This window comes from Struthio camelus, chromosome Z, assembly GCF_040807025.1.
Source record: "Struthio camelus isolate bStrCam1 chromosome Z, bStrCam1.hap1, whole genome shotgun sequence".
NCBI lineage: Eukaryota > Metazoa > Chordata > Aves > Struthioniformes > Struthionidae > Struthio > Struthio camelus.
In genome coordinates, this window is record NC_090982.1 from 4945978 (window position 1) to 4959542 (window position 13565).

The 13565-nt window shown below is 39.7% G+C and overlaps 1 protein-coding gene across 6 annotated transcripts in view; it reads left to right on the forward strand.

Annotated features, from left to right (window-relative positions):
* The window catches only part of MOB3B (MOB kinase activator 3B), a 93899-nt gene that overhangs the window by 60284 nt on the left and 20050 nt on the right, over nt 1–13565 (forward strand). For all 6 annotated transcript variants that reach the window (XM_068928363.1, XM_068928367.1, XM_068928365.1 and 3 more), the window contains one exon: nt 12065–12267. In XM_068928363.1, the coding sequence (XP_068784464.1) occupies nt 12065–12267 (203 nt within the window). The remainder of the gene's footprint in view (nt 1–12064; nt 12268–13565) is intronic.

The window sequence follows — 13565 nt, forward strand, 5'->3', positions numbered from 1 at the left end:
GCCTTTGAAGCGCTAGCTGCCTGCACATGAGCTGAGAAGTTTTACAGTAAAATGAGCGATGATAAAAATATTTAAGCTGAAAATTTGCCTTGTGGAATGTAGCCTTCAGCTGGAATGAAGGAACTGCTTGTTATTTTACTTGTCATCTGCCAGACCTGCTCCTAGCATGTATCCTATTATGAGAGCTCAGCTGTTAACACATACAGAACTTTTCGTGCCTTAAAAATTCCTCTTTAAATATTTTTTTCCATAATCAGAGTTAGTACTGGTGAGAATGATACCTTTCTTAATTTTTCCTAGCAGGCTTTTCTTTACATTGGGAGTTCTATATGGGGATTATTTATAAAAGATGTATTTGTTTTATTGGGATCTTGTTAACTTTGCGAGGATTAAAATTTTTCTCTGCTGCTTTTTATCAACAGGCTGAGTATTGTAATGTATATGCATAAATATGGAAGTTAAAAATCACGGCCCTGACAACTATCTGTGACTTTCAGTGGGATTTCTGAATGTAGAATATGAATCTTTTAAAAAGCCTTTCTAAAGCAAAATGATTCTCTATTACATAACTTGGGGAGCATGAAGCTAATGATTTCAGTCACTGGGAGTAGCTCAGAGTGTGAAAACCAAAATGCACAAAATGACAACAAAAAAACCCAGTTCTCTTCTCCAGTTGCAGTCTGTATCTGCTACTTAGCCAAAGATGTGTTAAATGTGTTAAAGATGTGTGATACAGCAAAACTGGACTTTACTGTTTTCTGCTCCACAGGCAGCTGTGGAGTTCTGCAATAAATTAGAGCAGCCTTTGAAAATTACTTCATCTCTTGCCTTATCTTACAATCAGCACCACAAAATCTTACCTGAAATAGCAGCAGCTAATGAACTGTACCTGCCTATCAGCATTGTGGAGATGCACAGCCACACAGGCAGTTAGTTGTCTAATTAAAAGCACTGCTGTTTCAGAAAATTCAGAGTCCTCATTTTTATTAGTGAAATCTGTGTCATTTCCTTTTGTGTCTGTATTCAGCAAACTCGCACTATATTTTTTCATGTGCTCCCTCTTGAGCTATTTTACTGCAGCCCTCAGGATAATTTGTCGTAATAACGTGGGAATGATGGTGGCCAACAGCAAGGTTTTCAAAAAACTGTGCCTATTTTCAGCAGACCCATCATCATGGAGTCATTTTCTTCTGTACGTTAGTATCTCTTTCTCTGAAAAACTTATTTCAGAGTGTCTTGATTTTCTTTGACTCACTTGCGTGGTGATGTCACTTATACTGTCTCAACTAGTTAACTTTCTGCTTTGTAGGGAATTTTTTGTTGTTTCTTTTAGGAACCCATACAGAAGAAGAACATAATATACAAAGAATTTTGCCCATCTGGTCATTGCTCTCAGTCCATTTTGATTATAGATTACAGAGTTGTGATGTTTATATACTAAAAGCTACTTTTGCAATGCTGAGGGTGCAGGCGATAAATGCATAAATAATTTGCTAGAAATAGGAAGTGAAGGGGAGGAGTAAATGGTCAAATTCTTGCCATATGCAATAGAAGAAGCTCAGCAGTAGAGCTCCTGCAGTTGTCCGTGCTGGGACTGTTTAGCCTATTCAGAATTAAGCTGGAAAAAGGGTGAGCAATGAGATGATAAAGTTTGCTAATGTTATGAAGTTATTCAAGGTAGTAGGACAAGGACTGACTTTGAGGGATTGCAGAAGGCAGTCCTGTTGAACAGCAACTGAGCAATAAAAGGCACGTGTAGTTCAGTGTGGCAAAGTATGAAGTGAAGCATTCAGGAAGAAGTGCTTTACACAGCACTTTTCTGTGTAAAGTGATGAGCGTTGAAGTGACTTACCATCCAGGAGCAAGACCCCTGAGGTTAAGATAATTTAATGCCAAACAAATGTTAAGAATTACTAGGAAATAAATAGGGAGGAAAACATAACTGTGCCATTGCATAAATCCCTGTTTCTCCCACATCTTCAGTGCTGTTAAGGTCCTCTCATACCACAGAATTAATTTTAGAACTGGAAAAGTTTCACAGGTGGCAACACGGATGAAGGAAGGTATGGAAATGCCTCCAGATTAGGAACAGAGCAGTTGGCTTAGACATTTCTCCCCAGAGGAGAGGTGAGTTGATGAGGAGAGCATATGATATGAGTGGTGTTGACAGGGTGTGACAGTTACTGCCTTTTCCAGTACAAGAACTAGCCAGAGAGAGCCGTGTTTAAAAGAAAGAGTGTGAAATGGCCCTTTGCACAGTGGCTGGCAGACTGTAGAATGCCTTGGCAAAAGGAGCTGCAAATGGAAGAACTTCACGTGGATTTAAGGATTTATTTCCCTGCCTGAACAGGAAATGGTCAGAGGCAAGAAGAGAATTAGGAGGAAGTGTCATATATAGAGTACTGGACTAGATGGACCTTACGATTGAACGAGTGCAGTTGTTTTAACGTTACTTGTGAAGTAGTTTTTGGAAATCAAAAATATAAACAGCTCTAATATGAGTAAGCAGAAGGAAAATAACAGCTCAGTTTTCTTTGTGATTTATTCATGCTTTCTATTCTGTGGAAGAAAGGGCTAGACTTGAGCCCAGCACCTACAGGTACTCTTCAAAATTAAATCCTGTGCCCTGACTTGTCAGAACTCTGGGGCTAAGTGTTTATCAGAGAAAAGAATCTTCATTAGTTTAAAGCTTCCCATCATCCAGTTCTTAGACTTTCTTTTTTTTCCAAAAATATACAGGTGATGTCACTCCAGGTCTAGCAGCTCATCTTTCCTCTGAAATGCAGCAGTGCCTGAGATACAGATGCTTTGCATCTTACGCAGTACATTGGTACCCAGATCCTAAATACACAGACTTAATGCCTGCAAACACAAAAGAGTTGGTGACCAAAACCTGCACAACTGCGTGCCTCCTGAGGGATGTTTAAGGATATATACTGAGCCAAGACCAGATTCACCCTTCATCTTGCTTTACAGCAGGAATATTCTAAGTGTCCCAGTACCTATACAGCTGACAGCTCTCACTTGTTTTGCACTGTTTCATTTGTCCTTTGAGATCTTACCTTCCTTCTAGTCTGTGTTAGTTACCATGTGACCATATACATTCCCATAAATCTAGAGAACAATGTGCCGTTATACCCCATGAGACAGTGGCAGAGATCAGGTAAACTTATGGCTAACTATAAACATATAGATAAATCAATCTCTGTTCAGTAACAAACTTAAAAGAAGATTTTTTAACTATCTTGATGAATTAGAGTAATCATCCTTACTAACATGGTAATTGCCCTTATTCTCACTGTAGATGTCTCAAGTTGTATTAAAAAGAAAAAAAGAGCTGTAACGACACTTTCAGTTAAATTGCCGCTGCATAATAAAAACAGTGTGGGGATCTGACTATTATTTCCATTTCAAGTATCAGGAAAAGGGAAGGTTAACAGTGTAGGATGTATGCCTTGCGTGTCTTAGGAGTGGAGAAGAGGTTAATGCCGGTTTTGTGGCATACAAAAACAAAAGAAAGATTTTATTCATTTGTACAGAAAGCAGGTAGCTGTCATTTGAATTTTCATCCAGGTAAAACAAAAGTACAACTTTTCCCCTGCTAAGCAGTTTTGATTGCTATCTTACCAAAATAGCTGGGCATTTATAAACATTCTGAAATTACTAAAAGATAAGTGGCATAGCAAGTACATGTGAGGTGAAATAAGAACTCTCCTCTGCTTCCCCCAAAACAAGGAGCCGTTCAGCTGCTGTTAAGGTCACTGGGGCAATGTCTTTTGGAACAAGTCACTTCTGATGTTAGTCCATTTTTATCAAGAAATATTGCTGCTTCTCCCATCTGCCTCAGGTCAGTCCAGGAGAGGCTCTAGGAACAGCCTTTTTTTCCCGTGTGCCTGTGAAATTAATGGGGAACCGCTCCTGAAAATGTCAAAAGCAAATAACAAAAAAATGGTGATGCACTCAGAATGAGAGGCTGAAGCCACAGCATTACCCACAGGTTGTTATGCCATGATAAGCATTGCAGCCACATAGCTGTGAGCGAATCTGTGGCAGGTGAGGAGAAAAAATTTTCCCTTAATATCTTTGCCAGGCTTCCGTGTTATATTCTGCTTTCTTATGTTTACTCTGCAGGTTAATAAACTCTTTTCCTTCCCTAAAGTGTCACCTGGTATACCGCCAGATGGCTGCTGTATACTTACCCCAGAAATGACTGCATTACGCTTGCCTGGAGTATGTAGCCTCTACTAAGACAGAGAGAGGTGTGAATTATTTTAATGGATTCCCAAGCCTATTTTAGATTACGTATATATTAGTGCCATATAGGGATGTCCCAGTGCAGACCACCACCAAATTGCATTTTGTTGCTATAGTGAAGATGAACCTTCCAGGGCAGACAGATATGTATTATGAATTGCAATATGAGACAAACATGACTCTGCTGCTTTTTATGGCACCTGGTTTCCTTATTGCCTCAAAGGCCCACAGCTCTGTCCTAGTGGGTTTATCTGCCTGATTATTGTACGGGGCAAAACTAGTGCTACTAGGTACAGGGAGCAAAAGAGTGCTGTTCTTTTCTGTTCCTCTGCAGCAACAGACTCAAAATTAGTAAGTAACATGGAGGAGGTCAGACTATAGTCAGGGACAGCCCTTGTAAGTATCCTTAAAATTCAAGGGACCTGGCTTATGCAACTAGAAGGATTTAGGTCCTATGTCCTTTGATTTCAGGGAGAGTCAAGTCAGGTACTTAGCATTCTTAGCTGTTGCCCAGTATTTGCATGTGTCTAAGCCACCTCTTCTGATTAAGTCCCACAAAACTGAGATTGTTTTTATGGCATTTCAGACAGACACCTCCCTGAGTAGCGCATTGAGATAATGGTTGGAGCAGGATAGGTATATGTTGTGGATGAGTGAGGAGTGATGCACTTCACTTTTAAGAGAAGCAGTAATATGTTGTATTGAGGTAAGATACAAAGAGCTCAGGCTGAGGGGGAGGAAGAGCACATGGCAGGGAGGAGCGCACCGTCACAGTATATTTGCAGCAAAGATTACAACTGAGGGCATCTTTTCCATATTTTGTACTTGGGGCAGGGGTAGGAGAAGAATGAGTACATAAGGCGAGGAGGGGAAGATGGACTGAAGGGTTTGGTTCAGGTGTATTCTCCACGCTGTCAGTTTCCGACTGTTTCTGTTTTCTTATTCCTTATGATAAAATTGAAAAGTTTCCTAGTTTTTATTTGTTTTTTGTTTGTTTGTTTCTTTTAAGCTCCATTGCAATGATATATTCTCAGTCATTTTGTCCCAAGCGAAAAGAGAGTTTCTTTCTTCTTTTCCCATACAGGTATCTTTTAAAAAGTATGAATGATGTCTGTGACCTGTTAAAGTGTTTTTCATGTGTGCAGTGCTATTTCTGTGCACAACTGCCAAGGGGCTTACCAGCCTCCCTTGGGTAGAGAAAATCTTTGGACCATAAAAATGCAGAAGCATTCTCAGAAAGTGAAAAATGTTCATGTATCTGACATCACAGAAGATTTAACTGGGGCTTCATTTTCGTTGCGTGTTACAGGCAGGCATCTAAGCCAGTCGAGAACCGTATGTAGATATGAGGATCTGTTAGGAGGAATCAGGGGAATAATTCAGGTTTTTTACTTTCCTCTTTGATTGAGCATAATCCACTTTCTGGGACCATATTCTTTTTGACTTTTTTGCCTAGAGATGGTGAATGAGGCAACTAAGAGGAAACAGTATCATGACTTTACTTTTTTTTCCTCCCAAAGCTGTGGAACTGAGCTCCTTGAGGGGGAGGTTGTTGTATGTGTTGATGAGAGGAGACTCAAGATGGTTGTTCTTTAAATGGGACCACCTTTCACTTGCCTTACTCATCCCGGACCTTTCATCATCCCCTTTTATCCCACCTATTTTAGCATCTTTAATCTCTCAATCTCTCTTTTATCACACTATTTTTTCTCATCCTACAAAGAGCAGTTCTTGTTTCAACAGGGTTTAAACCAGGACCTCTTTCATCATAGCTTTACAATATCTCTGTGGTTTAAACTAGTAGACCATTAGCTTACTCATAATCACTACATAAGCTGATCAGCATACTTTCCCATTACACTGTGATCTGGGGTATGATTTAAACCAGCTTTGTTAGCAGGTAGTAATGATAACACTGCTTTCCTAGAGTGGTTTGCCAGTCTTTCAAGTTTTGATGAAAAGACGAGAGGAGAGCCTTGTCTCCTGTTGTCACGTACGTGGAGAATTCAAAGACATAACCCAAATGATCCACAGAGCCGCTGACTTTGTTAGCACTGTGTTATGTGCCTGTTTGATGATGAATCAATTAGATTTGGATGGATGAGATTTGTCACTGAGGTGCAGGAGGAGAATAGCTGTTAGCACATTAAGTCTATAGCCTGTAGAGAGCTGTGGAAATAAGGCTGTTTTTGAAAAGAAGGGGAAAATCCCTCTGCTTTCCCTTAACATGGAAGAAAAAGTCTTAAAATAAAGCTTTTGCCCCATGCATCAGATAAGTTTAGTTTTGAAAGCTGTAGAGCCCTGTTCATGCTAGAAGTGGCCTTTTCTAAAAAGTAAATAGAAGCAAGAAGTCCTAAGGAGTGTGGGGAGGTGAAAGAGAATATGAAGCGAAGTGATTGTTCTTACATGTTTTTATAGTGCATCTGTTACCAGCATACACAGGTGCAGGTTTTCTGCAGGCGGAGGGGAGGGAGCCTTCTCCTTTCAGCCTTTTGTTAACACTGACAAGTACAGCATATACCCCAGAGTGGCATGGTTATAGTCACGTGCCGTGCAACTGTTCTGTTCTCTTCCACATTTGCTGTGTCTGCCACTATGCCCGTCTGTCCCCCACTGAATTGTTTCTGAGTTGCACATACAACCCTGAGCTAGAGGAGCTTGCATTGTGTGCTTGGAATGTTTGAGAGTGGTTTGCATAACTTGGGATGTGCTTAGGACATAATCAGGAACTCTTTTGAGCTCCAGGTTAACAGAAAGGATCCTTCTGTCACTCCCTTGTCATACAGCAGCACTGAGAGACAGCCTGCAGATGAATTAGGGCCGGTTCACTCATCTACAAATATTTTTTTCAACAACTGGCAGCTAGCTCAAAAATTTTACTGTCATCTTTGTATTTCTTTGCCTTTTAATAACCATAACTCAGCAATCTAAGTTGATGCTTTTACGTTTCTTTTTGCTATAGTGTCACTCTGCTGATATTTAGACAGTCAGTTCTTGGAAATTTGTTCCATTATAAAAAAGAATCCAAAATGTAAATAAATGTTTGGAATTTTTTTTCCTCTTCCACCTGTTTTTTAACTACTGTGTTCCAAGAAAGGAAGTATCAAATTTGGGCTCCATGTCAAACAAGGATTTTGAAAGGTTGAAAGCAAAGATAATAGATGCTGAACTGAATAAATGAGAAAAGACTCTTTAACAGGTCAAGGACCTACTTCTAAGCTAGTCAGTTCGCAGGAGTCACTGGTAATGATTACATTCTCTGCTTGATTTACTCATAACAACAGTAGTTGCAGTGGGAACAAAACATTAGGCCAAATTCTGATCTCAGAATATAAGTCTCAAGCAAATTTACTCTTAATTTTTTTAAATTCTGATGACATCACCTTGGATTCATTCCACTGTGACAGTGGAATTTTAAAAATGAAGGCACTTGAGACCAGTGTTTCTACCATCCTTCCTGTCTAATTTTGGATACAAAAAGCAGCAGAGGTATATGTTTAAATTAATGCTGCAGCTGTAATGTGTATGCTCTGTATGCTTCATCTGTACATTGAGGTTGACCAGATTTTGAGCATTTCCATACTCCATTGATAGATTATCTGGCACACTCTCTAGCTTTGAAGAATTCTAATTCAGATCACTAATTCACTGCACAACTTTTCAGTTATTTTCTTTGGCAGAAGGAGACACATTTTTAGCTATTTAAGACTCTGTGTCGGTTTGTAAACAATTTTGCAGGAAGGAGAGAGTAATTAGGGAGTCATTTGATATGGAAGTGGATTTTGGGATGCCGACATGATAAATCTGTGAAAGCGATATTGTTTCACTGTTCATTTAATAGCCAGACAAAATGAAATAGAGATAGCTTTGCAAAGTTGGGGAATTTCCACAATGACAAACAAAACTACACAGCCCATGTGAAAATTAAGCGCACATAAGGAGCAGTGGGGACACTGTAACTTTATGTGCTCTAGTCTCTTTTGCATCGGCTTTTATTTTTCCATGAGTCATTTACATATCCTCCAATTGAGTGCACAACACATCTAAAAAGCTTTCGGACAGAAGTCTTTGCACACAGCAGGAACAGCGTTCTATACCCTTTACACTTTTAATTCCCATAACCATTATGTGGGAAAATGGGCTCCAAAGAAGTAAAGGTTTAGTCTCTCTTTGTCAGTATGATTTATGCAGCTTATTCGTACCAGAGTACGAGTTCTTCATTTATTTGCAGAGTGCGTTTACAATCACAAGTCAGTGAACTCAGAGAAGGTGGAACTCATTATTCTCCATTTTGGGATGTGCCTGATCTGGATCAGAAAATATAGTGCCCTTGAGAGTTTATTTCTTAGTTCTGTGAACCAGCATGCAGTAACAAGTCTGTATCAGATTATTCCTCTCCTTGCCTCTGCCCACTGTTAAGGCTTAAAAAATGTATTCACTGTATTTTTAAACTTAAGGTTTTGGATGGCTTTTACAAAAATGTAAAGCAGGCTGCTGCTGTAATCTTTCCTGAGTTTAGTCACAAACTGCTGGCTGAAACAGGCAGCCAGATCCTCCTGGCTAACAGGCAACTATAGGGGGTTTCTGCTATATTTTTTGACATATTGTATTTATTTCACCCTTGGAAATAACAATAATTTGCAGTAATCCAGGGGGTTGACTAATTGCACGGGGTTTTGATTCATAGATTGCCAAGAGAGCTGCACCTCTTATTACTTCCTTTGCTTAGAGATGCCTCAATTCAAAGCTTCAGCATCTAGACCTCCTCCTCTGTGACCTTAGATTATCACCTGTTACGCTGAGATCAATGGACTTGTAAGAAAGGATGTTGACAATCAAAAGCAAACAATTTTTAAGCAGATGGAGAAACTGTCGTTTGTTAGATCCCTAATTTGTGCATCGGGAGGAAGAAAGGCTGCACTGCAGAATTTTAAGGCATCTTTAAAGCTGCTTTGATATTGCATCAGAAGAATTTGCTGCCAATGAAGCCAGTGCAGACCAATAAAAACAAGATGTGTAGCTACTTTCCCACTCTGTTCTCACCTCAGAGATGGTAAATGTAGATGCGGTTCAGGGTTACAATGAGCAGCACTCTTCAGTTAGCTAATCAGTAGGAGAGAATTCTGCCCTCCACTCTTATCCATCCTTCTGAGTTTCGACACCTTGTACATCCTATGTGGTTAGCTGAATTTCAAGCATTCGCTCTATGCATATATAATAGTACTGCCTTTGCCCATTGGCTTCATGGCTGCTCGGTAGGTGTGTGAGAGAAAGAGCACCAGACTTTCTTGGTGGCTTCATTTAATGCACTCAGACCTTTAATCCTAGGTTTACTGCAGCCTGCAATCTGCAAGCGTTCTGTGTTTATGAGTTTTGTACTGTGTGTATGCTATTATATCCGTAATTTAAAAAGTTGTTTCATTTAACTTTGAGGAAATGTTCAATTCTTCCAGATCACTGACAAAAATTTGGATTTAACTGGGCCTGTTTTTTGTTAGGCGCACTCGTAGGCACAGATAGAATGAGGTACTTCATAATGATCTGACCGGTGTCCCATCAGGACACGTGTGAGCACATGCTATGTTTCCCTGCTTGTATGTTTGTAACTTCAATGTTAGCAGACATAGTGGAATTCACATCAGCAGTGGCTGCACCTTGGTAATTACTTGTCCAAATGCAGGGGCATGTTTATGCTGATGTTTTTGCTGATGGGACCTGAACTGACACAGCCACAGTGGATATCTTAGATATTCTGTAGTCAAAACTCTAATTTCAGTGTGGACATTCTTAACTATATGACCTCAGATCCCCCTCAGCGAAATTGTACCCAGTTGTACCCAAATTTGCCCTTTTATTTGCCAGTCTTTTATGAGTATTTAGCAATTCTTAAGAGAAGATTAAAATTTAAAAATTAGAATGCTGGTGAGGATGCTAATTTATTATCTCCATTTTCTTCCTGCAAATAATAAATATTTTTCTTGCTGGAAGCGTGATCCAGGCTTCTGGGGATCATGGCACTGGTTAACAGTGAAATTCATTTTTATAGAAGCAATACCTACAGTTGGGGATTTATTAGCTTTCTGAGCCTCTGAGTTGCAGTTTCAAGCTTTTTTCCCCTGCAATTAATTATTATGGCTAGGAATTTTATTAAAGGCAAGTTAAGATCTTCCTGTTTACATCTGACAAAGGAGCTGGCCCTTTAAGAAAGTACCAAGCATTTTGAAATTGATGAAGAACTAGAGTGTGTTGGCAATGCTAAAAATGTAACACAAAGCTACTTTCCTTGCATTCTGCAACACCAGACTCTGTTTTTTTGACTTTTGTGTGAATGTCCATTGGATCACAGCTAGGGAGATTTGGTGGGCCTCTCCATCTGTGACAGAGGGGAAGAGTTAAGACTATGCTTGATGGGAAGACAGATGGGATAGTTTTCTCAGTTAGGGTATTTTTAGTTTCTTCCTGGAGCTGCTGTAAGAGAGGCCTGTCTTACTTCAGCAGATATTTTAAATGGTGTATTTTCTTTTTCAAATGCCGTTATTTATTTCTGCTGTCACAAATCAACTGGTAGTCAGTATTTCTCCCCTTTTACGAACAGGTGGAATGGAAACAGCTGCTGCCCTGTGAGCCTGCCACTGTGTTTCACAGATACTGGAGCATGTGTAAAATGTTTCATAAGGATGCAGACCTATAGCTGGAACAAGGACCTGTGAGGGAACCTTTGAGTTTCTCATTGAGGCTGAGCAGGTTTTTTTGTGATGTCACAAAGTGTCACTGTTCTGAACATTCATCTAGTATTGAGTTTTGCTACAGAGCCAACTGGTGTCATGTTATGGGATTCTTTAGCAGGGAGGTAGGACAAGTTAAGTTCAGGTAAAGCTATGACTAGTGGCTCTCATCTCTGTAAAATGGTAGGCTCGAATCTGCCTAAAATATGAAATACAACCAGAAGATCAGGAGGATGAGCAACAAAGCAAAGTACCAATAGAGTTTCAAGGATGGCCTTGAATTCATCATGTCTAGGGCACAATCACAGAAGGAGATGAAACCTTCAGTTTTTTGTGGAAGCTCAGTGGTGCAAAAATGTATACAATGCCATGCAAGATCACTCTTTAATAAATTGGGATTTTGAAGGCATTATTGATGCTACATTGTGGATGCCTGGCTGCTTCCTTGCACGTGTTCCTTTTGCTGCTGCTTTGGAGTCTCCAAATGCAAAGTGATTTATCTTCTAAGTTACACTGGAATATCTGTACCTGTGGCTATATGAGAGCTTTTCTTTTAAAACAGCAATCACAGAGGTACGCATAATTGGTAAGAATATAAAAGTAAATGGATATGTCTTTGAATCTGTCTTCTTTCTTAAATTTGACATCATGAAAGTGCCACTGTGAATAAGATGGGCAGCAGACAATCCATCACTTCTAGCAAGGGCTCTGTCTGAAACTGCATGGGGAACAGCCATCTCAGGATGAAGCGCCATTTATTTTAATGAGATAGTGTGCACTGCAGTGAAAAATCACATTTCTGAGCATTGCAACACTAGCTGTTCCTCCATTACATTACTCAAGGACTGAAAGGACCGGCACCTATTGGTCTTTATATACTAAAGTGCTTACAAATTTGATTACCTTTAATGGTGCCAGCAGTAAGATAAAAGTGTGCATTAAGTTATCTTCTGGATTGCAAAGGAGGCCAAGGAACTCATAACATACTTTGTAATTACAAAGCGATGCTTTGCTGCATCGTCATTGCCTTGGGGGGAAGGAGGGTGACAGTATAGTTATGACAACCCTGCCTTCTCTGTTTACAGGTGTTCCCTTTCCAAAGAATTTCCTTCAGATCTGCAAGAAGATACTCTGCCGGCTTTTTCGGGTGTTTGTTCATGTCTACATTCATCACTTTGACCGCATCATCCTTATGGGGGCTGAGGCCCATGTCAATACCTGTTACAAGCACTTTTATTACTTTGTGACGGAGCTCAACCTCATAGACCGCAAAGAACTAGAGCCTTTGGTAAGTGTGAGGTCTGAGGGAAAGCTCTAGGAAATTTTCCTCCTTCCTTCACTGAGCCTTTCCCACATTTGTTGCAGTGGGTTTCTACTGGAAAGATGGTCCATGACTGAATTTAGGCAAATCAAAAGGAGGAATTCTTGCCTCTGTCCATAGACCTGTCCCATTTGTGGCAGCATCCATGAGAAATTCGGCAGGTTCCACAGAAAGAGAAGAGTACAATGTGTTTTGTATGGAAAGTACAGGGTGGGAAATACTGACATTTGAAAATAGAAGTTCACTTTTCTTCTGCTGCTTCCTGTACTGCATGCATAATTTTTCACTAGTCTTTTTTCAGTTAGTAACAGGGTGGTACTCACAGCAATGACTTGAATGTATGTAAGACTTGAATGCATGTGAAAGGGACAGTGATCTGTATAAAGGTGCACTGGAATTTTATTTTTTTAGTCTTAAAGTGGGCATTTGTGACAAAGTATTGAGTGTGTTAGATCTAGAGCACACTCTAGAGAGACAGATTAGGTAAGACAAAGGTTCAGACAATTAGCAGCATAACAAAACTAGACTCTTCCCCTTGTTCTGGGATAGATCAAAACTAAATTTCTTGTTTCCAAAAATAAGGCTTCAGAAATGGAAACACATTTGTTATTTCTTGCAAATGCTAATAAAATAAAAGTATAGAAGAAGTAAGTGACAATTCAAAAAGTAGTTTATGAACTCTCACTGTGGCCATTTAGCCAATTTTAGAAGGGATTTATTTTTCTGCACAGATCATAGTCTGGAAAATACTGTGTCCTGAAACATATTGATGAAGTGCTACAACCATCAAGATTTTTGAAGTTATTCCAAATAAAAGCACATTGCAAGGAGATGTATAGCACAGTTGGTATGAGATGTTTCTGAAAGTGTGGCAAAGTAATGTTTGCCTGCACTTGCACAGGAATTGGTTGCTATTACAGAGGATGCAATTGCAGAGGATGCCTGTAAAGTAAGACAAAATAGATGGTCTTATTTGCAGCAGTTCACAGTACGGCCTGCTGAAAGACCCTGCATTTGGCATGCATTGATAACTCAGTGTATCCACAATTCTTTCTGGATAGGAGAACTTAATATGCCATCTAAACGTGTTCTAAGGGAGAGAATGAGGCCTTACTAAAGAGAACTCCCCTACCATAGCAGTGCTTTGAGCTTAGCTCTAGCTATTGAATGCTGTGGATATATTCACAAACAAGATACAGGGGAGGATAGCTCAAAGATAGGAAGAGAGGAAATTTACAGCAGATAAAATATTCTCGCCTGCCTTG